Here is a 20,795-nt window from a genome sequence, read left to right as displayed (position 1 = left end):
GTGATGACGGCAATCAAAAGCTCATTCTGTGAAAACACTGTTTTGTGGCCAAAGCATCAAAAGTCAACAACAAACTATCACAAGAAAATACAATATTAGGAAGATAAATGAAATATGAATCTGCAGCCAGTTAGCTTAGCATTGATGTTAGCTTAGCATTAATGAATACAATCTCAATCCCTGCAAGGAAAGTGCTGTAGGGAATCATTGGTCATCTTTGAGAAGATGTGACAGCCCCCCCCGCCCCCCTAAACAATAGTGCTGCATCACCCCCTCCAGCTCAGGGCCCCCCAACACTCCTGCCCTTTTCAACCCTGCTAGCATCGGCGCTGGATATTATTCATAGCACCTTGTCTCTATCACGGCATCTAAAAACTAAACACGATTATCCTAAAATTAATGAGCCGTATCCACCCCATTACATCTATCTGTTAAGTGGTGGTTTGGGCCTTCCTTCAGGGCATTATGCATGCTCTTCTGTTCATATTTATAACCCAGGCTTTTTATTAGCAACGTAGCGGGGTGCTAACAGTTGGGAGGCATCCTCCGCTTTGATGCTGATGGCAGGCGGTTCTGCACAGGCCAAATGTGAATGGGAGGAGAGGAGAGGGGATCAGCTGCCAGGCCAAGGGCCCTGTGGATGAGGGGAGGAGAGGGTGAGGCAGAGGGGAGGAGGAGAGAGAAATTAGAAGTTAGTGAATCAGGACAGCTCTCTCAGCCGGAGAAGTGTGTCTCGTGATCAGCGTATTTTTGTCACACCTGCCGTATTTGAAGCCTTGCTAACCTGAGGTGTTTTATGCATGTGTTATTCAGAGTGCATGTGTACGAAACATAATCTACGAGTGACTTTTTTTCTTTTTTATTGGCTTTTGTTTCAGCTTGTTTTGTTGAATTATTTATAGAACAATTGAGGCGTAAAGAGGACAATATGTACTGTTAGTGGCATGACCTTAACCCTAACCCTAACATGTGTTTTTCCTATCTGTGTGAATACACTAGTGTTTTCAAACTGTGCTAAACGACGCTGAATTGTGCCCTCTGACAAAAATGTTAATGACGAAAAAAGATTATAATGAACCTTGCTTATCATTCATCAGTTATGACTGACAGCTCTATTTCCTTGATACAAAGCTGCTAACAGCATGCCATTTTTAACATGCTTGAAGGCTAACAGTCACTGAAGACGCAGCTGAAAATCGTCACGCTAATTAGCAGTGCAATTAATTGCTGCTGTGCTCAACTCATTACCCTTTCCTGGAAGTGACATTGTTAATGGCTAGAAAACAAGAACAAATGACAAAGTAAGTTAAGACTTACCTCAACTATATCGATTAATGACTAATCATTTCAATTGATATTAGTTTCTAGTTGTTTTTTTGTTACTTTTGGTCAAACAAATCAGGCAATTTGAACATGAGTAGTCAAGCTCAAAGATACAGCACATCTAGCAGGCTCGTACTCACCTTAATCTTAGTGACAACATCACCTTGCAGTCGCGCTGCTGTTTTGGATTTAATGCCTGAACGCTCAGACTTCAATCAGTGTCAACATTGACCTTAGTTAGGTGTCGTGTTTCACCGCGCAGCCACTCAGAAGAGACATTACCTGACATAACCTGAACGTGATTTGTGATGAAATAACTTGTTGTGATGGATCTTGATTGGCCTTTTCATGGAAAACATTTTGGCACGGGTGTAAATAACATTATAATGATAACTGCTTTAGTGTAGGGTTCATAGTATAGTGAAACAAATGAAGGAAGGAATTCTCTTTATTTATATTGCACATAAAATAAGGGTCTCTATTATCTAAGAATGACATACAAGCATTAGAAATAAAAACAGACAGCTTGACAATACTCTTAATATCATATTAAATAGAAAACGATATGAAAAGATGTGTTTTGTAAGAGCAGCCGGAGGACCTAAGAGTTCGGGGAGGATCATAAAATAATAGGATGTCTTGAATAGGGAATGTTTTTGCTTTAAAAACGAAGGGAAACACTTTAGAATACATTCTTAAAATACAGAGCGACAGTCAAGGTTGTGTAAAACTTCACTTCTATCATCTCATTTTGGTTTTTTCAAACCTTAAAGCGTTTTAAAAGCTTTTATTGTTCTCGGTCAAGGCCTCACCTTCCCTTGAGCTAGGCTTGGTCAATGGTCATTAGATTGCAGTAATGTAAAATGTTTGAGAACAGACCCGAAGTTGATGAGTCTCTTGTTCAAAGGAAATGCTTAACAATACTCAAACGTGAATTTGTTGAAAGGCATCCCACTGCCCTGCTCCCCCTACCCAATTCCTCCAGTTTTAGGTAGAGGTGGGGCTGCTGGATCAGCCATTGGATTGTCTGAGCTTATCCTGGCTCGCATGAGGGAATCATCCCGAAAGCCCTTTAGGAAACCAACCTTGGCTTTATGCAGCGCCAATTGATATTGGCCGTCCAGATCGGCGTTTGTCCAAACCGAGCCATGAGCGCTCTTCTATCTTGGCTATGCTTTTGGCTCCTGATTCCTTATGCCTACACACACACACACACACACACACACACTCAGGAAATAGACGCTGCTGTACTTGGTGTGTAGGTGTTCCGGCAAACATGCGGACACAAGAGCAGCATAATTACGCACGGGGTAGCATAATTATGCTTCTCACACAGCAAACTAGCATAAATTACATACAGAACATACACCCACACCATTCCACACACAAGAGCCGCTGATCAACTGCATGACCTTCTCTCTTACAATGGTAATGTCACCACCTGGGGGAGGAGGGAGGAGGGGGAGAAGGGCTTTGATGGAATGATGGGTGGAAAGAAGGATGGGAAGAATTGGCCACGCGCTTAAGCCTGCCTGCCGTACCTGCCACCCCCCCTTACCTGCAGCCTCTTTTATCCCTCTTACCTTGTCAAACATCATGTATGCTTATAAGTACAGTATGCACACTCCCCCCTCCCCCACCCTCCACTGTCACAGCCGTCACCCCGGCACATCCTCGGGTCGTAACCCATGATTCATTGCGCATGAAACCTCTTTTCTGCACGGCCTGTGGCTTGCCCGCTGACAGGATCCTGTTATGCCAAATGTCACACTTCCAAAATGGATTCACCCCCCATGGAGAAAATGAAGTCAACACCTTCCTCGCGTACTTCGCCCCGTCCCTCCATCACTCTCCTCCTCCTCCCCCCTCTCACTTATCCGTTTCTATCCTCTTTTCCGCTCTCTTGAACTATCTCTACCTCACACTCACCTTGGTTTGCAGTCCTCAGCGTTTTGCTGAATAAAGTCCCCTTTAACGGGCCGGTTTCAGCGGATAATTAGCCCTCACCTTGGAAAAAGAGAGGACGACATAGAGAAGAAAGGGTGGGAGGAAAGGAAGATTTGGGGGAATCGATTGGGGGGAGGCAGGTGATGGTAAGACTGAGTGAGAAGGGGGGTTGAAAGATAGTGCTGCCTATACATGTACCTCTAACCGTCGCATGCTATCCCCTTCATCATCTTGTCTCAATGCCTTCAATATTTAATTGAAAAAAAGAATAAAGGAAAAAAGAACATCACGACTCACCGGCCTCAGCCATCACGGCCTCACACAGTGCATGAAAATAAGTTATTTTTTAAAGCCATCGCAGGAAATAAATAAATCTAAACATGTAGGCGTGCAGTGGAGGAAGGAGGCATTATCTCCACCTCTCGCTGTAGATGTGGAAGCAGCTTTTTAATTTTATGTCAGTATATGCAAATACCGTAAACAGTCAGAAAACAACTCCAAATCCCTTTTTGTTCCTGGAAGAAAACGACTTGGAGGAGAAATTACACTCCCTTAGCAACAGACACCCCCCCCCCCCCTCCTAAAAAGAAAAAACGTGAAGTTTTATTTTTAGAAGGTGCAAACAAGGAAGCGAAGGGGGGGGTGTAAGATTGTAAATGTCTCTGATGTGTTCAGTCTGCACAACCTTATTCCTGATAATGGAACTAGCTACTCTGTCTGTCAGTGCCTATTTACACACAAATGAAGTGGCAAGTAACACGCGCCCAGTGGAGCTGCTAGCCTCCATCTCAGCTGTCAAAACGTGTTAGTGGCTACAAGCGCAACACAACGATCCCTGGGATCAAACTGGTGGCGTCCATTCAAACATAATAGCTTCATCGTTGGACACGAGGCGTCTCTTCCCCCTCGCCGGCTCTCCTCTCAGAGCCTTGCCAGCTTGTTGTGAAGTAATGGACTTCTCGGGATGCCAGTTCGCACAAATCGGGGATGTAGCCTTTTATTTGCCCTCCGAGGGGAGAGGTGTTTGGAGTAATAGGGATGAAGCAGACCATAACTACAGCTGAATAAATCTTCCTATCTTGGCTCAGTGGAAGCCGCTGCACACATGGCTTGTCAAAGCTCTATAAAATGTTGTTTGATAGGAGTTCTGTTCAGTTTAGGACTTCTCCGCCTGCTATCCACTCGGCTTGCTTTCGTTCCGCGCTACAGCGGTTGCAATCAATCAGTGTGTAATCAGCCGTCGAGCTGTGGCTGCCAGGTAATCCTGGCTGTCTTGGTGGCTATCTGTGCGTGTGCGCATGTGACAGCTGGCAGAGCTGCTAAGTTGCCTGTCTGGGTGAGTGGATGGCACCATGCAGATTTCCTCTCCGCGCTGTGTGAAAGGCGTATCGAACGATCTGATTGCTGTTGAAATTGTCAAATGGGATTGGAGAGTGGGCATTTTCAGTGCAGATGTACCTGAATTGGGTCTAATTGAAGTATTTTTTCTTTCTTGTAGACCTGCCTAGAATTGGAGCGTTATCTTCAGACGGAGCCCAAGCGTCTGTCAGAACTCTTCGACCAAGACCTGGACGGCCTACTAACTCCCGCCTACCTGAAGGAGGACGGCGAGGAGGACGGCGAGGAGGAGCTGACGGACGCTCTGCTGCCAGACCTGCCCAACCTTCCGGAGCCCCCGAGCCCCCCTCCGGTCATCCTCTGCCCAACGCGGAAGAATATCCCCTCCTCCGGTGCAATGAAAAGAGACCTCAAACCTAAGGGCCAAGGCCTGGAAAACGTAGAAGCGATGGAAGGGGTCCACCAGGCGCAGCTGAGCGCCGTCACCTCCCTGACGCCCCCCTCGTCGCCAGAACTGGGCCGACACCTCTTCAAACCCAACCAGACTCTGACAGCCTCCGCCGACGGGACGCTGACCCTAAAGCTCGTCGCCAGGAAGGCGGGGCTCAGCGCGGCTCGGCTGGTGGCGGCGCACTCGCTCCCGGTTCGGATGAAGGACGAAGAGGAGGGGGCGGCGTGTGTTATCGGGGTGGGGGAGCTACCGGAGAACAAGAAGAGGATCCATCGCTGTCAATTCAACGGCTGCAGGAAGGTGTACACCAAGAGCTCCCACCTAAAGGCCCACCAGAGGACACACACAGGTGAGAGTCTAAAGAGTCTTTCAGATTGTATTATCCTGCACAATACTGTTAGAGATGGAATATTAAGCAGCTTTTAGGATTTTGCCAACACAATTGTTTGTTCATTCAATTACTAAAAATGTTTCAGCTTGCTTGCTCAGCACAAGATAGTAAAATGCTCTTTTCTGCAAGGACTCTTTAATGTGCATTTAGCTTCAGGATTGGTGCAATATAATTATTCAGAATTGCCCACACAGCTCACATTAATATACAACATTGTGTGTATGCTTATAGGAGTCGTACAGAGACACAAGGTTTCATAATCTCGTGTGTTTGAGAATATTAGTGCTTTTCCAGCTATATTATCAGTAAGTGGCCCTCTGGGACTTTCAGCCAGGCAGCTCTGAGGACACCTCTCCTACCAGAGCTGGCCACTTGATACACCTGCAGGTGATAAAATTGATTGACACTCATTGTTGGTGACAGGCTAAAAAGGCTCAATCCTGAAGCTAAATGACTGCTGCACACTGGAGGAGACACTGCCGGAGAGTGTGCACTGAAAATAGAAACTGAAAGAGCAGTCTATCAGAATTAAATGTATCGTTGTGTTGACTTAAAATCTCAGACAGTAAATCAGAGATGTATATTATATGGGAAAAAGCATTTTATAGTTTATTATCCAAGTCTTTGAGGGTATATTAACACATGTAGACAGTGTTGTCTCTGTTTAATCAGCCTACTTTGTTTATGTCTCAATCTATGCCTCTATTTGTATATTTATATATACTTTTAAACACATTTGATGGTTCATTATTTAGGAGATAAACTTTAAGAATTATCGTGTGTCCATAAATCCTTTCCTAGATAACCTGACGTGAGATAATTGAGGGAAATCCCCCTGCTTCACATTCTTGGAAGAAGTACAAAACCACATAAAGTGATAAGAAATATAAAGAAAAAATCAGCCATGTAATCACAGCAAAGGCTTAAGGCTGAGTCCCCGTGTTGCCCTATGAAAATATCACCATGTACGATCAAAATGTGATGATTTAAGAAAACCCACATTTCTTATCCCGCTTCTACCTAAAACCAGGACGGGTCCTTCCTGTCAAGGTTCTTCTCGAGACGGAAGGGGGGAGGGTTCAGTAGCTATAACTCCTTCGCTCTTCCATCTCAATCCCAAACCACTCAGACCCCTGTCGAGGAGCTGTCCTCTGTCTGAGTAACTGCGCAGTGATGGATGGATTGACCTGGATAGGCTTCCATTTCCCCGGTTTATTTCAGGCGCTCCCGTCCTCTGTGCGTTCTGTACTGTAAGTCTAGGTCAGTGGTTCTCCTTCTGAGGTTGGATATAATGGTGTCGTAGGAGGCGGGTCACGAGGGGTGCCATCTGTGTGCTTATTCCAACAATTAAAGGGGAAGGAAAACAGGAATAGCTGTTTGGTGCCTGTGTTTGCAATATTAATTAGCAGGGTTAGGGTTCAGCCGCCATATGCCTTTGGGTTTCATCACACCTCACACGGGGAGGGTTTGTTTGAACTCTAGTGTGATCTGTGTGGAAAGGTTAGAAGATCCAAATCTGTTGGAAATAAGAAGTACTTTTTCTCAAGTATTGTACTTTAGTGTACTTTATATAATCATCTTTTCTTACATCTTATTTCCTTATACTGTGTTTATGTTTGCCCCACCATACACCAAAGAGAACTACCTGATTCTAACTTTTACTGCTAACAGAGTAGATTTACAGTGTGGTATAAAGCATCTGAATACTTCCTCCGACTGTGGTACCTACCTCTTTGAATATGACACCTGAACGATAGCCAATCGCTCAAGCCTGGAGAAACAAATGAAATGCTTGGTGGCCTGCAGTCTTTGCTAATATATAGCTGTTTCTTTATGTGTTTGGAGGTACAGCAAAGAGCGTCCATCAGGCTAAATGAAGTTACAAGGACTCTAATTAAATGTCCTCGCCACCCTCCATGTAAATCCCTACACTTAATGGTTGACGGATCACCAAGGCTGTCCGATTCAGAAGCCACACACACACACACACACACACACACACACACACACACACACACACACACACACACACACACACACACACACACACACACACACACACACACACACACACACACACAACTCGTTTCTAAGCTCTGGCTCCGAGCCAACTTGTCAACAACTATATGTTGAGAATGAAGCAAACACGCTGTATGTGTGATCCCACCCGCGGTGATGCACACCACAGGTTTAGGCGTGAGCCCGACTGGAACAAAGGGCACAGACACCCGATCATTGATTTCCCCGGTGGTGCTGAAACTCCATGCCAACTGGGCAAACCCTGGGAGACCAGCCCACTGATGCTGTGCGTTACCAATGTCAATACAAGCCAAGGGATAAGGGATGAAACAATATAATCCTTTATTCTGACATCTCAATATTCCGATAAGTCCTCAAATTGGACTCCTGTTTACTTCTGTAACATAGCGACATCACTATGTAACACTGGCGCTTCTCGCGTTCTAACACATTGTAAGAGATAGGCTAAGAGGAGGGACATCTCTAAGCGGTTTACAAATCACAACAGATTTGACCAGCTAACCAATCAGAGCAGACTGGGCTCTGGTTTCAGACAGAGGGTGAAAAGAGGTGCCGCAGCACAGGCAGTATGAGAAAAATAAAGAGCTGTTTGAACATTAGCGCATGGAGACATGTCACAGTAGAGGCACAACATACAAATTATACCTTTTATGGCTTAATATGTCATCTTTAAGCTGTTGAGTTGAGTTTCCCTTTCACACATTTGGCACACAACAGGAGATGGTCCGTGTCAAACGCGTTCTCACTTGGTTTTAGCGCCTGGGGGAAGCGTGCAGGGGGCAGGACATGACGTGGATCACACCAACCATGTCAGAGTGGTGGTGTCTTTTGTTATTTCCATTTTCTTTTGTTGCTGGAGGTTGTGACTCCTATTGTTTCCTACTACGAAAAGAGTGTTTGTGTTCATACTGGAAACATGAAGTACATTTATTTAAACTATTCCATTCCCCAATGTAAATTTGAAAATATTAACCATTTCTCTGAATTATAAACTAATAAAACTACTGCACTTTAAATACACTGGCCAATCTGAAAAATAACAAGTGAAGAATATCCTTTTGGATCAAAATATCACCTTTACTGTAAGCCTTTTTCATTCTCTATCCAGTGAATTATTCAAAAACATATATGATTGCGATTTAATGACACACACTGTTTCATATAGTACCATAAAAGGGCTCAGTTTCCAGAGGAACCCCTCCCCCCAAGCGTATCGTTCAGGTGCTTTGGATAAAAGCAACATCTGTCTTGTTATTCACACCAGGAAAGTGGAATGATAAAGGGGGGGAAATGTCGACACGCGATGTCACAAAGAAAAACACAAAAGGCAGAAGAAGAGGAGATAGTGAGTGAAACAAAGAGTAGATGAAGACAGGAATGGGGGAGGTACAGTAGCGCGACCCTCTTCAGCAGAAAGACAGCGGTGCCACAGGCTCCCCCATTCTCTGAGCCATTATCCTGACAAGTTTAAAGATGTCATTACTCAAATCCGCTTTTTCTTAGTTGTTATTTCCATAAATTACCCACGAAGAAAAGGCTGCGATTTAATCTGGAATTAGACGGGCTGAGTTGAAATGACAGTGCCCTGTAGAGCTTTTTGTGAATAGGCTTATGGCAGATAAGGAATGGTACAATTCGATTTTGGGCAGAGTGAGGGAACAAGTAAAACTGTTCTCTCTATCCCTCTGTTCCCTCTTTGGCTCTTTCTAATCTTCCGCACTCTGTGTATCAGTCTTCTCGGAGCATGTCTGTCTCTGTGTACGCTTCTGCCTCCCACTCTTATGTTGTTGCTTCGCTCTTTTGCCACTTTCTGCTTCTCTGTTTTTGGACCCAGGCCAGCCATTTGAGGATTTGACTAAAGAAAATTGATGGACCAATGAGAATGGCCAAATGTGTTTTTAGCAAACAAACTTTCATCCAACAATGGAAGAACATGCCGTTTTTTGCATTTCCTCTCTGTTTTATATCATATTGAAGTGCTTTATTTGGGGGTTGTGGGCTCGCAGTACTGGAATTTAAAGACTATTTTTAAGAAACTGATTCATTGTCAATAACAAAAATCATTAGCTCTATATTTTACTGCAATATGATGTCCAGGTGTCTTTATACTTGAGGTCCAGAATGTGTGATGTTTCTACATAGATAATGCTCCAACAAATGTAACTTTTGCCTGTTTAATACAAAAGATTCAACCCACATTTTTAAAGATTCTGTATTTTTTTACTTAATTATTGGTCTAATTCACATCATGACATCCATTGGTCGAAATATGTCTACATGGATGTTAACAAATTCATCTTTTAGTTTTCCATGCCCCGCTCCAACATTTCTCCATCCATCCATCTGTTATCTTACTTTTTTCTCTAGTCTGCCTCCACCCCCCCCCCCCCCCCCCTCTCATCTCCAGCCCTGCGGTGGTAGTTGTGGGCAGGAGCCTGTAAAGTGTTCTCCGAGACCCCCCTCTAATGACCTCTGGGGCCCCGCTACAGCTCCGGCTAATGGAGGGAATGCAATTAACTTCAACACTGGCACCTGAGAGGCTGGACTGAGAGTGTGTGTGCGTGTGTGTGTGAGAGCATTCGGAAGTAACAGATTCCACATAATGGGATTACAGTGACTCAGGAAACACCCAGTTATCAGATTACGGAAGACAAATATTGTTTATTTGATTACTTTAGAAAACAAACTCTGAAAGGAAAAAGGATTTCTGCTTTGAATGAGATGATTGGGATTTTATTAAATAATAAACAAAGCTTTTTAACAACAGCATCCGACCACAATCCTGATGCTTTAAATGAGGAGACATAATCCCCTTAGCTCCATAATCTACGTCGTATGTTTTACTGGCAAAGTAATCCAAAAGTAACAGAGCATAATCAGATTATGTTGCAGAGTTGGGGCTAATCCAGTGGATTAGCATACTGATTGGCATTTTAAACTGCCAATCAAAGTCTGTGTAACATTTCTTTTTTAAAGAGTGTGTAAATGTGTGTTTGAGAACACCTGCCTGTTTGTATGAGGGCATCTTAAGGGAAAGGAGCGATGAGAAGGAGGAGGAAGAGAGGGGGGGGGCTCTGTTGCTAGGCAACGTGGGCAGCGTATCGTTGGAGGAGTCGGTAGCTGAGTGGTTATGTACTGCTGCAGGCTCTGGTCTCTTAGTGCCCCCCCACTTCCCTCTCCTCCTCCTGCACCTCCACCACTACTACCACCACCACCATCACTTTCACCCCCCGCTCCTCCCTCCCCCATCTTGCCCTGTACAGCTCCACGGTTGTCGTCGCTAGGCAACTGCCTCCGTGCTCTGCCAGCGTGCTCGGTAATAGGCCGGTGGCATGGCGGCGTGCCGTTGCCAGATCCAGCCAGCTGCACTGACTACTGCCTCCTCATGTTTCAGCACTCCCCCCCCCCTCTCTCTTCTCTCACACACACACACATGCATGCTCCCAACCCCCCTCGCTCCCGTTGCCAGGCAACACATTCAGGCATCCCTGCCTCACGGGAATTTCATTGGCCGGAGTGGGATGGCCCAGACCTGCTGCTCCGGGTGTTTCTGGGAAGTGAGGCAGTATGGAGGTGGCCACAATGGGGACATGCATGGATGGATAGGGCTAATTCCTGGGTCTCTAAACCAAAAAGTGCTTAAATTCAGCACAACAAATTAGTTTAGTGCCAACAATGTTTTTAGTTTTAGTTTCAAATTGACATAACATGATGTAGTTAAGAGGGAAGAGTGTAAAAATGAATCACAATTGATTAAGCGTTTCAATCTGTATTCATTGGAGGTATTTCTTGGCATTTCGTAATTGCTAATGGAGGCCATCCCTTTCACACTTGTTCATTTATCACCTCAACACGGCTGTGACCTATGCACCTCTGTTTCTCACCATCTAACTGTACATGATTCCTGTTAATAGCCCGCTCACTGACTCTGATACAAAGTGCTTGAGTGGGTCATAGTTCAGCAATTTAGTACAGCACACCATAAATGTACCTTTAATTGGAACAAAGGCATACAGTGTACAGCATTGATTTTGTACCTTCTGCCTTATGAACAGACCGGTGACTTTCCTGAACAGCTGGTGCAGATAATGACACCAAACAAACACTGTCTCTCAATCTTGGATCCATTGATCGTGTCCCTTTTTGATAATCGCATTCAACAAATGAAGTCTTGGTTTTTTGTGCCGAGGCAGCTCAAGCGAATCTGGTCAGTGTGTCAGTGTGTTCGGTCCAGATGGGATGTGACTGATGCAGGTGACATCTTTTGGACGCAGCTGGCTGGATTGTGTCTTCCTTGCCATTACGCCGTGTGACTGGCCTAATTATCAACCCCCCCCCCCCCCTCTCTCTCCCTCCACCTCCTCCCTCTATCTGCAGCCTCTTCTGCCTTAATCCACTTCTGCAGCACTTCTCTTCGACTCCTTCTCAATCTCACCTCCTCTCACCTTGCCTCTAATCCCCCCTCCTCCTTCATCCTCTCCCTCTCTCCATTTCTTCTCTCGCTCCACTTGTCTCTAGCCTCTTCCTCTTCTGCGTGTTCAGCAAGATTGAAGACCAGTGGGAGCTTCTCCATCTCCTTTATAAACGGCTCTCTTTCCAGCCTCTGAAAAAAGGGGAAAAAGTTAAAGGGATATCAGTGAAGCAGAATACAAACCCTAAAATATACTTTAAATAGAATCTCTGCACGTAGACTTGAAATCTGGAAATATATCACGTTGGAGGCATATTTGGAGGTGACCACAGTAGACAAACAGGCGTGTGATTGGTGGAGCGGCGATGAAACAGGTGCTTATGCGTGTTTTTTCATCCCCCAGGTGAGAAGCCGTACAAGTGCTCGTGGGAGGGCTGCGAGTGGCGATTCGCCCGGAGCGACGAGCTGACGAGGCACTACCGCAAACACACCGGCGCCAAGCCTTTTAAGTGCAACCACTGTGACAGGTCTGTCGAAACACACCTCTCCCTCTTTTCCTCTCCCTTGTATGTTTTTCTTCCATTTTCCCAATGCTTATTTTGAAGTACTTCCACTCGCACAGCGGGCTCCCATTGTGTTCAGTTTGGTTTAGCAGCGCTACAAGATGCCGATAACACACCCAAATGTGTTTGGTACTGACCCAGTTTGAAAGTGTGCTAGCAGGATTACTAATGTGTGCTCCTCAGCAACATACGCAAAACACAACCTGCTCAGTGTTTCAATGGGGAGGTTGCTTATTCTGCTCTATCCCCACATTAGGCCCTGTGCAGCATATTAATAGTGCACCTACTCACATGATGCTACATGGCCTTGATTTGGAGGCTGCTTTCACACTGGGACCGAGGTGTAAAATGGCTGCAGAACCCATTATAACACATCACTGAATAGAATATTAATTTAATATCACTTTGAAATGAACCATAGTAACATTTTTTAATTCTTTACAGATCAGCCACTATGACAGATTTTTCATTTAGGGTTGACAGGTCGTGAAAATCACTGCGATGGACCATCATTAACCATTAACACAGCTTATAAAACATGTATGTGTTCCTTCTTTGAAAAGGCAATTATGTGTTGGACATTTATTTGGGGAATTAACAAAGCTACCATAAGCCAAAATACACGTGTGTGTGTGTGTGTGTGTGTGTGTGTGTGTGTGTGTGTGTGTGTGTGTGTGTGTGTGTGTGTGTGTGTGTGTGTGTGTGTGTGTGTGTGTGTGTGTGTGTGTGTGTGTGTGTGTGTGTGTGTGTGTGTGTGTGTGTGTGTGTGTGTGTGATTGGAGAGACTATCCTGTAAGCCGGATGATTCCTGGTCTGATCCGCCAGATCAAGATGATATCAGACCATTTAAGAGCCCTTATCAGCGGTGATCAGCGTCCTAGATGAGGGTTAGAAAGTGCCTGCTACACCCAGAGTAGGTTCACAATGGCGTCATCATCTATTCACATGGTTACCGAGGAAGAAGTAGTTATTACGGACGCTAAGTAGGAAGCCTGTTAACGTAGTATGACTTACAAGGTCCTCTTATGTTAGTTGGGATAAGTAAATGGATGGACAGGACTTTCACCTAGGAGACGGTAGTTGTTTCCTGTGTCCCAAGGTTTGGTTATTTAGCTACCCTAACTGAGCAAAGTTCCCCAGAATACGTAATATAGGTTACGGTGCTTATTTTGAACCAAAACACAACTTTTTTCCTTGACCTAACCACGTAGTTGTGGCGCCTAAACCACTATGTTAAGTAATTTTAAAAAAACATGGTGTTTTTGCGCCCTAAATTTAACTTAAGAGTTAAATGTAAGGAAGCTGTAACCCTCCCTTATGTTGGATATGCACCATTAAACCTACCAGGCATTTTATAGCCTTATAACAGGAAATGTTATGGGATGATGGTTTAATGTGTGGCTCTCCCTAACTGTCTAATGCCACATCTTGTTTACACAGTCACAGAAGGAGCACATTTCCTCCCCTAATCTTTACCGGGGTGAAAAGGCGCTCGGCTTTGTCACTTTGAAGAGTGTTTCCGATTGTAATTTGCCCGAGACTTTGCATCTTAATCAGTCGCCCTGGCTCCTGTTTAATTATGAACCACAGCAAAATGTTAATTTGTCGAGCTCCGGTGGCAAAATCATCAAACATTCAGTGGCCATTATGAGAAGATCAGCCTGACTCAGACACAAAAATCTTTACTCCTTTTTTAATTACAACCCTCCTGTCTGTGATCTGGCCCACGCAGACACCTCTGTGGTCTCTGAGCAATATTGTCTGCGGGAGCCATCGTAGTATAACAATGTGCAAGAGACTCCGGGGTAAAAATGTGGGTGAAATGCCTCCTAACCCAAACACCTCAGACATAACAATTATTATTGTATTTCTTTGTCTTAATTTGTTCTTTTTTTCTATTATTTTCTGCCACAAACACACAATTTTGCTAATAATTTAAGTCAAATGTATCTGTTGAATAAAACAGGATTTAGTTATTTATTAATCTGAAATATGAACGAAGATCCAATGTCACATTTATTTATAAGTGATATGGTGTGTGTGTGTGTGTGGTGTGTGTGTGTGTGTGTGTGTGTGTGTGTGTGTGTGTGTGTGTGTGTGTGTGTGTGTGTTGTGTGTGTGGTGTGTGAGTGTGTGTGTGTGTGTGTGTGTGTGTGTGTGTGTTGTGTGTGTGTGTGTGTGTGTGTGTGTGTGTGTGTGTGTGTGTGTGTGTGTGTGTGTGTGTGTGTGTGTGTGTGTGTGTGTGTGTGTGTGTGTGTGTGTCCGTGAACAGAGGGCCAGGCAGTGTCAACTTAATCAGGTCTCAGCTGGACGGACTGTAAATACAGTATCCCTCCCTCCTCATCCCTTATCTCCCAACCCCCCCCCCCCCCCCCCCCCCTCCCCAACACAGGCGCCCCCCCCTGCAGGCACATCCCTAATTTGGGCCCACCTCTGTCATGTGTCACATGCAGCCAACCCCTCCAGCCCTCACACACACACACACACACACACACACCACACACACACACACACACACACACACACATGTGCACCCTGCTGAGATGAAGAAAGAGGGGAAACAGGGGAGACAGGGAGAAGACGGGGTGGAAGATTGAGCACGGGGGGTGAGTCGGGGGAGGATACAGACCCACGGTGTGCCAGCTGGTGTCGTGCCCCCGAGTCGTGACTCATACTTTACCATCTGTCTCCACCGAACACACACACACACACACACACACACACACACACACACACACACACACTCACACACAAAAACCCTGCATGTCTCCTGAGCCGTTCATTCATCTCTCGTGTGTGTGTGTGTGAGCGTGCACACACTCGGATACACTCGCAGGTGTGACAGTAAGACAGATGACTGGTGGCTCATCACAGTGTAACTCCCCCTCTTGGCCAAACACTGATTCATCTAGACATCTCAGACACTTGCCCCTGTCTCAGTGGAGAGAAACTGAAACTGGAGTACCAAAAAATCAACAGTTGCAGGAATGTGAAAAGGAATCCGACTCCCAAGCCTTCTATTTAAATGCTTAATTAAAAATGTTATATTATTTGAGGTATCATTACCAAATTGCTTGCTTGAAATATTAACACATTTCCAATTTCAGACAGTTTTGGCAACCAGACACAATCCACTTCCAAAGCACTTCCTGGCGTTCTATCTGAAAATCCAGGAGAACATTAACAAACATTTGTCAAATTAGCAGCATTGCTGCATGTAGTGTCTTGTTTTTCTCACAAACATTATTAAATAGAACCACTTTAATAGGCTCTAAAACAAGTCTCCATCTCCAATATTTCCTAACACACTAATCACCAGTACATTCAGCTCCCAATTACCTAACAGAAAGCAACACTTGCCTTTTGAATATCGCTCTTCTGGGGAATGGAGCTGCAGTTAGTTCAGCGAGCAGGTGGGAGAAATACTAGAAACATCTTTTTGTAAGCATGCATGGAAGAGACAGAGCATGTATTATGTCAAACAGGTTGAAAAATAATCAAGCATACTATAAGAAAATGTCCAATGCAATTCCATTTTACACTATTGCTATGCCTTAACATATGAGTGGCTTCTATTCATCTAATTTAGTGAACATCTTAGAGCACATGTTTCGTTTCTCTCCTCAACACTGTTTCAACAGATCCATCTGCAGGCTCTCTAGTTATTCATGGCACAGCTGAAGTCATTAGCAGTGCTGCTGAAAATGCTGATTATGAATTAGTTACACATATACTAATTGCGTGTGCATTAGTGGCTCGGCGCTCACTAGCTAACAGCAACATTTAGCTCCATCGACAAAACAAATTTATTTTTCCCCGCGTCGGTAACAAGCTAACAAGCTGCTCTCTGTTTCCCCCCTCTCTTTTGGTTTGCAGGTGTTTCTCGCGGTCGGATCACTTGGCGCTACACATGAAGAGGCACATCTGAGGAATCCGAGAGAGGTCAGCGGGAGTGGAAGAGAAGGGAAGGGGGATGGAGGCGGAGTGGAAGAAGGAGAGGGAGCTTCTTCTGCAGAGAAATAACACCATGGATGTAAGAGAGAGAGAAAAACTCTAAATTTGGCCGTTCTGGACCGGATGGAAAAGCACCGCACAAGTACGCTAGCTACGGAAACACAGAAGCCGGACATATCCCAAGTGTCAATCTGTGCTCTACTAGTTGGTCCATGATTCCACGGCGATGCCGTAACCTCACAAATGTCTCCCGGTGTTGTGGCGTGGACGATACAGACGCTCCGTCCCACCCCTCATGTGTGTCTCAGAGGGGATGGATGGTGGACCGAGTGCCTGCAGTTGGCAGCTCTTTGTCGTCCGGCGCAACCGTCCCTCGGCTTCCAAAATGTTCACCCAGCGAGCACACCAACGCCAAACTGGACCAGTTGTACAGTGATTTCTGCTCTTTGTATATTCGAGATTTCCTTTTTCTTCAAAAGTACCTTGAGTTGAGAACAGTTATTTCCTGACAGTAGCTCAACAGAATCTTCTCGCAGGGTAAGCAAGCGGGATTTCTCTCCTTCAAACCTGCCACAGCCTTTACAAATCACCAAAGGGTTTATCATCTGATATATAGTATAGATACTTTATCAATCTTCCAACTGGATACATGTATAAATCCTTCTGGTTCTTTGGCATCGGAGCGTTCGATTGGATTTGAGGATTGGATTGTTGCACTTAGGTGCTGTTAAGACAGAGGGAGGTCATCCCGAGGACTGGCTTGCTTCACGAACATCATCCATTGAGGGTCAACACTGGATGAGGCTAACTGATCCACTCTGGGAAAGACTGTTCATCTCCTTGAATGTCTTCAGGAACAGATCGTCTCATGAGAGGACAGACCATCCATCAAAAGTGTTTTCCCTCTCCAGGATCTTACGAGTTGTTGTCAGGAACGGTTGCACAATTGACAAACTTTTTGTAAAAATTCCCCCCCAAGCGCTGGCTGGCTTCCACATGCCGTCCGTGTGCGGGAAGCCACATGCACAAGTCGAAGCAGCTAGTGGACTGCAATAGCACACTGAACAAGATTACCATGTATAATGAAGGCTACACTGAAGAAAAGATTATCCTATTTGTTGAAAACTGACATTAAAGAGACCATTTTGAAGGAAACATCGGAAAAGGAGGCAGCCAAAAAAGTGTCTACTGTAATGCCTGAAATGATCTCTTTGGCCTTTAAGAGTGATTGGCAGCTACAGTCACTGGGTTGAGGATTTTGTCCTGTTCACACCACCCATTCAGAACTCCTAAAAGCCGCATTCAACAGCTCTCCTAATCGGGCCCTATGCATTTCCAAGAACATTCCTGCAGACTTCCTGACCTCACATGCATGTCTGAACGCAGATTGCTGGACACGGAAGGACTTGTGGGACAAATTCAATCAATTGGGTGGCTCTTCTTGGAGCGAATCAATTTGAATGTATCTGTTGTAAGTCTGTACATGTTGCTAGGCCCATGAAAACACACATGTGAGTTTGTAGTTTCACTGTTGAACTGAATGGCCTCGGAAACAACTAGCTAGTCATGGCTGTTGGCTTTTTACTGGTGGGGGGGGAGTGTGGATTTCAAGTGGGTGGCAGGAATGGGTTAGGGGAGAAACACATCTGCTCCGTCAGCACATGATAACAGCCCCATCAGCTCTTGAAACTGCAGAGGAGTGAAACCCATACACACGACACATGCATACACTCCTAGAGAACTGGAATTACCATTTGTCCTTGGTGATCTGAGTCTTGTCCAACAGAACAAAGATCTAGCTTTTTGCTCTTGCCATCTTTGATCCACCGATAGAAATACATTTTCAATGAGCATCGATTCAACTCAAGCGCACATAAAACAAACAGGCAGCTCGGACAAAAAGTAGATTTTCAGGATTCCTACGAACAGAATTTGGAACTACTATGTCAATGTGTTTATTTCTTTATTTTACAAGACTTGTAATACTTTGAGGCAAAGTGAGGCACACAGCAGCCTGCTTTTTTGGCAGGGGAAGCAGTAAATTGATTTCACTCTGTATACCAGCGGCGCATTTCAATTTCGGGTATGAATGCAGCCCCGCTCAATCATATCTGCACATGATCTGTCCGCGGCTCTGGAAGTAGAAGCTGTGTGCTGCTTTGCATAAATATTGAACTCCTTCTGTCTAAACGTGCAAATACACCAGGCTCACTTTTTATATTGAACATCTCGGTGACAGGCGTTTATTTGCAAAGACAACATGGAGGGACCACAATAGAAACCACGTTTTTCTCCTGGTTTATTTTCAAAAAGACCAAAAATTCTCAACAACCATTCAGGTTGCAACGCTTTCAATGCTACCATCCACACTTGGAATAAGCGAAAACCGTAGCAACGTTTGTAGAAAATGTAAAAATGTCCAGTTCAGATGGGAAAGTCGGAGCAGGTTTGTGGTTTTCCTGCTCATGGATTAAATGAAGAATAGCAGTTTAACTCATGGGTTAAAATGGTATCATCAATGGCAGCTCTACTTGTGTGTTTCAGTATTTCAATGGGCACCCTCTTGTTGCGAATGTGTGGGAATGTGCAGATCTGAAGTGTTTTTTTGTCCTGTACCAATCACAGAAACACTCAATGTGTTTCATTTTCCGGAGCGGAGACATGGGAATATTCAAAATACTGAACAATTTTAACAAATGTCAAAGACTGGAGGGTTTCAAAATGTGAATGTGTTTTCCGGAAAGGTTGTTTCATGTTGTCAGAGGAAGCGGTTGAGTTCTGTGTCATCTTAATGAATGATTGTCAATTCTGCCGTGCCTGTGTGTTCTTCGTCTGTTTGTATTTGCACTCTAAATTTTTCGGGGGAGAAATCACTCGCATATCTGATGTTTCCTGTCCGCTCTGACACTTCACACGACGACCCCCCGGGTGATAAAACACTGATCACAAAGTCTGTATAGTAACTGTTTTTTAGCACAAATGTACACACGCTCACACACATGCATGCAAACACCCCCTAAACAGACATAAACATACATGCACATTCAAAATCACACACACACACACACACACTCCGTTCTCCTTGTGTGTTTTTCACAGTTTCTTCATGCCACCTTGTGGGAGTCAGAGATCCAGACTGCAGCTTTTGCTCTGCTGAGGGGGGGGGGACATTACTATGTGTGACACCACCTCTGTTTCCACTAGGTCTGAATTTCAAATCAAACGCACCCCCCTTTTCTACCAGCATTCCCTCATCGCCCCCCCTTTCTCCCTCTTCCATTTTCTCAGATATGATCCCTTTCAACTCCTCTCCTCTGTCCAACTCCCCCCCCCCCACCTCCCTCCCTCCCCCCGCCCTCTCCTCCACCTTTTTCCTCCGTTGTCTTTCTCCTTTTCTTTCTTCGCTGTACAAAGTGTTTCAAATTTATCATTTGTATATTATGATGTATGGGTACGATAATGTTCTTTATTATGGAAAAATGAGAAAGATTTATTTTTGTTACCGGTTTGTTTCATAATTCCTTTTTTAAATTGGTATTGTAATATCTCTATGCAAGGAACTGTTCGGTGAATCGTTTTTATTTAAGAATGTAATTATGTGTAATAAATGGTAGAAGCAGTTGGAGTATTCACAGTCTGTTCGTCCGGCAACAATATGCGCCTTATCGTCCATCTTCTCACAGAATATCTTTTTTTATTTCTTATCCACTCTCAATCACAGGGCTATTCAGTGTGCTAACAAAGAGCTCCCACAGTATATCCCACTGACCAGACAACTCCTCAGGCTCGGCTGCTTCAGGTTTGCTGCATTTTTCCGAGCTAAATCAGCGCACTAAGTGGGTTAAAGTGGGCAGGAAAATTAATTTACACCCCCCTTTTTCTTCAATTTGCAGCAATGCACTCCTAGATGGATAGAAAGACCCTCTGATTTATCGTTCCTTTTGATCAGACGCAGGAAATGGGCCAGAATGCCTTCCCTTAGCCGGAATGCGCTCCCTCCGAGGGAGTTACCGCATGTTAATTATATCTGTTACCAACCAAGGTGATGACTTATCCGCTATTCCTGCCTTTTTGACCATGACTAGCTGATAAAAGGGTAATCGAATAACTAATGGCTAATTAGGGAGTAATTACTCCTTGGTAAATGGCCCTATGCAGTGTATTAATTCTCCTTGGGTCTGGCAGTGAGAAACTCCCATAAGGTTTTTTGTTTCATGTAATGCTCCCTAATTGAAATGGGCACCCTCATCAAGAAGCTTACGAACTGCTGTCGAACCTAATGTTCTTTTATCGGTAATTACAGACAGCCCCACATTATCTACCTAACTACACCTACTACGTCAATCCGACAGACGCGTTATGAAATTAGAAGGGATG

The 20,795-nt window shown here is 44.6% G+C and overlaps 1 protein-coding gene across 1 annotated transcript in view; it reads left to right on the top strand.

Moving 5' to 3' along the window:
- Nucleotides 1–20,038, top strand: part of LOC117539308 (Krueppel-like factor 7) — a 34,705-nt gene extending 14,667 nt beyond the window's left edge. The window contains exons 2-4 of the mRNA XM_034205423.1: nucleotides 4,769–5,408; nucleotides 12,305–12,428; nucleotides 16,341–20,038. Of these exons, the coding sequence (XP_034061314.1) occupies nucleotides 4,769–5,408; nucleotides 12,305–12,428; nucleotides 16,341–16,392 (816 nt within the window). The 3' untranslated portion in view covers nucleotides 16,393–20,038. The remainder of the gene's footprint in view (nucleotides 1–4,768; nucleotides 5,409–12,304; nucleotides 12,429–16,340) is intronic.
- The last annotated feature ends 757 nt before the right edge of the window (nucleotides 20,039–20,795 follow it).

The sequence above is a fragment of the Gymnodraco acuticeps genome, unplaced genomic scaffold, assembly GCF_902827175.1.
Source record: "Gymnodraco acuticeps unplaced genomic scaffold, fGymAcu1.1, whole genome shotgun sequence".
In the NCBI taxonomy this organism is placed as follows: domain Eukaryota; kingdom Metazoa; phylum Chordata; class Actinopteri; order Perciformes; family Bathydraconidae; genus Gymnodraco; species Gymnodraco acuticeps.
This window is presented reverse-complemented; position numbering and strand designations above follow the sequence as displayed.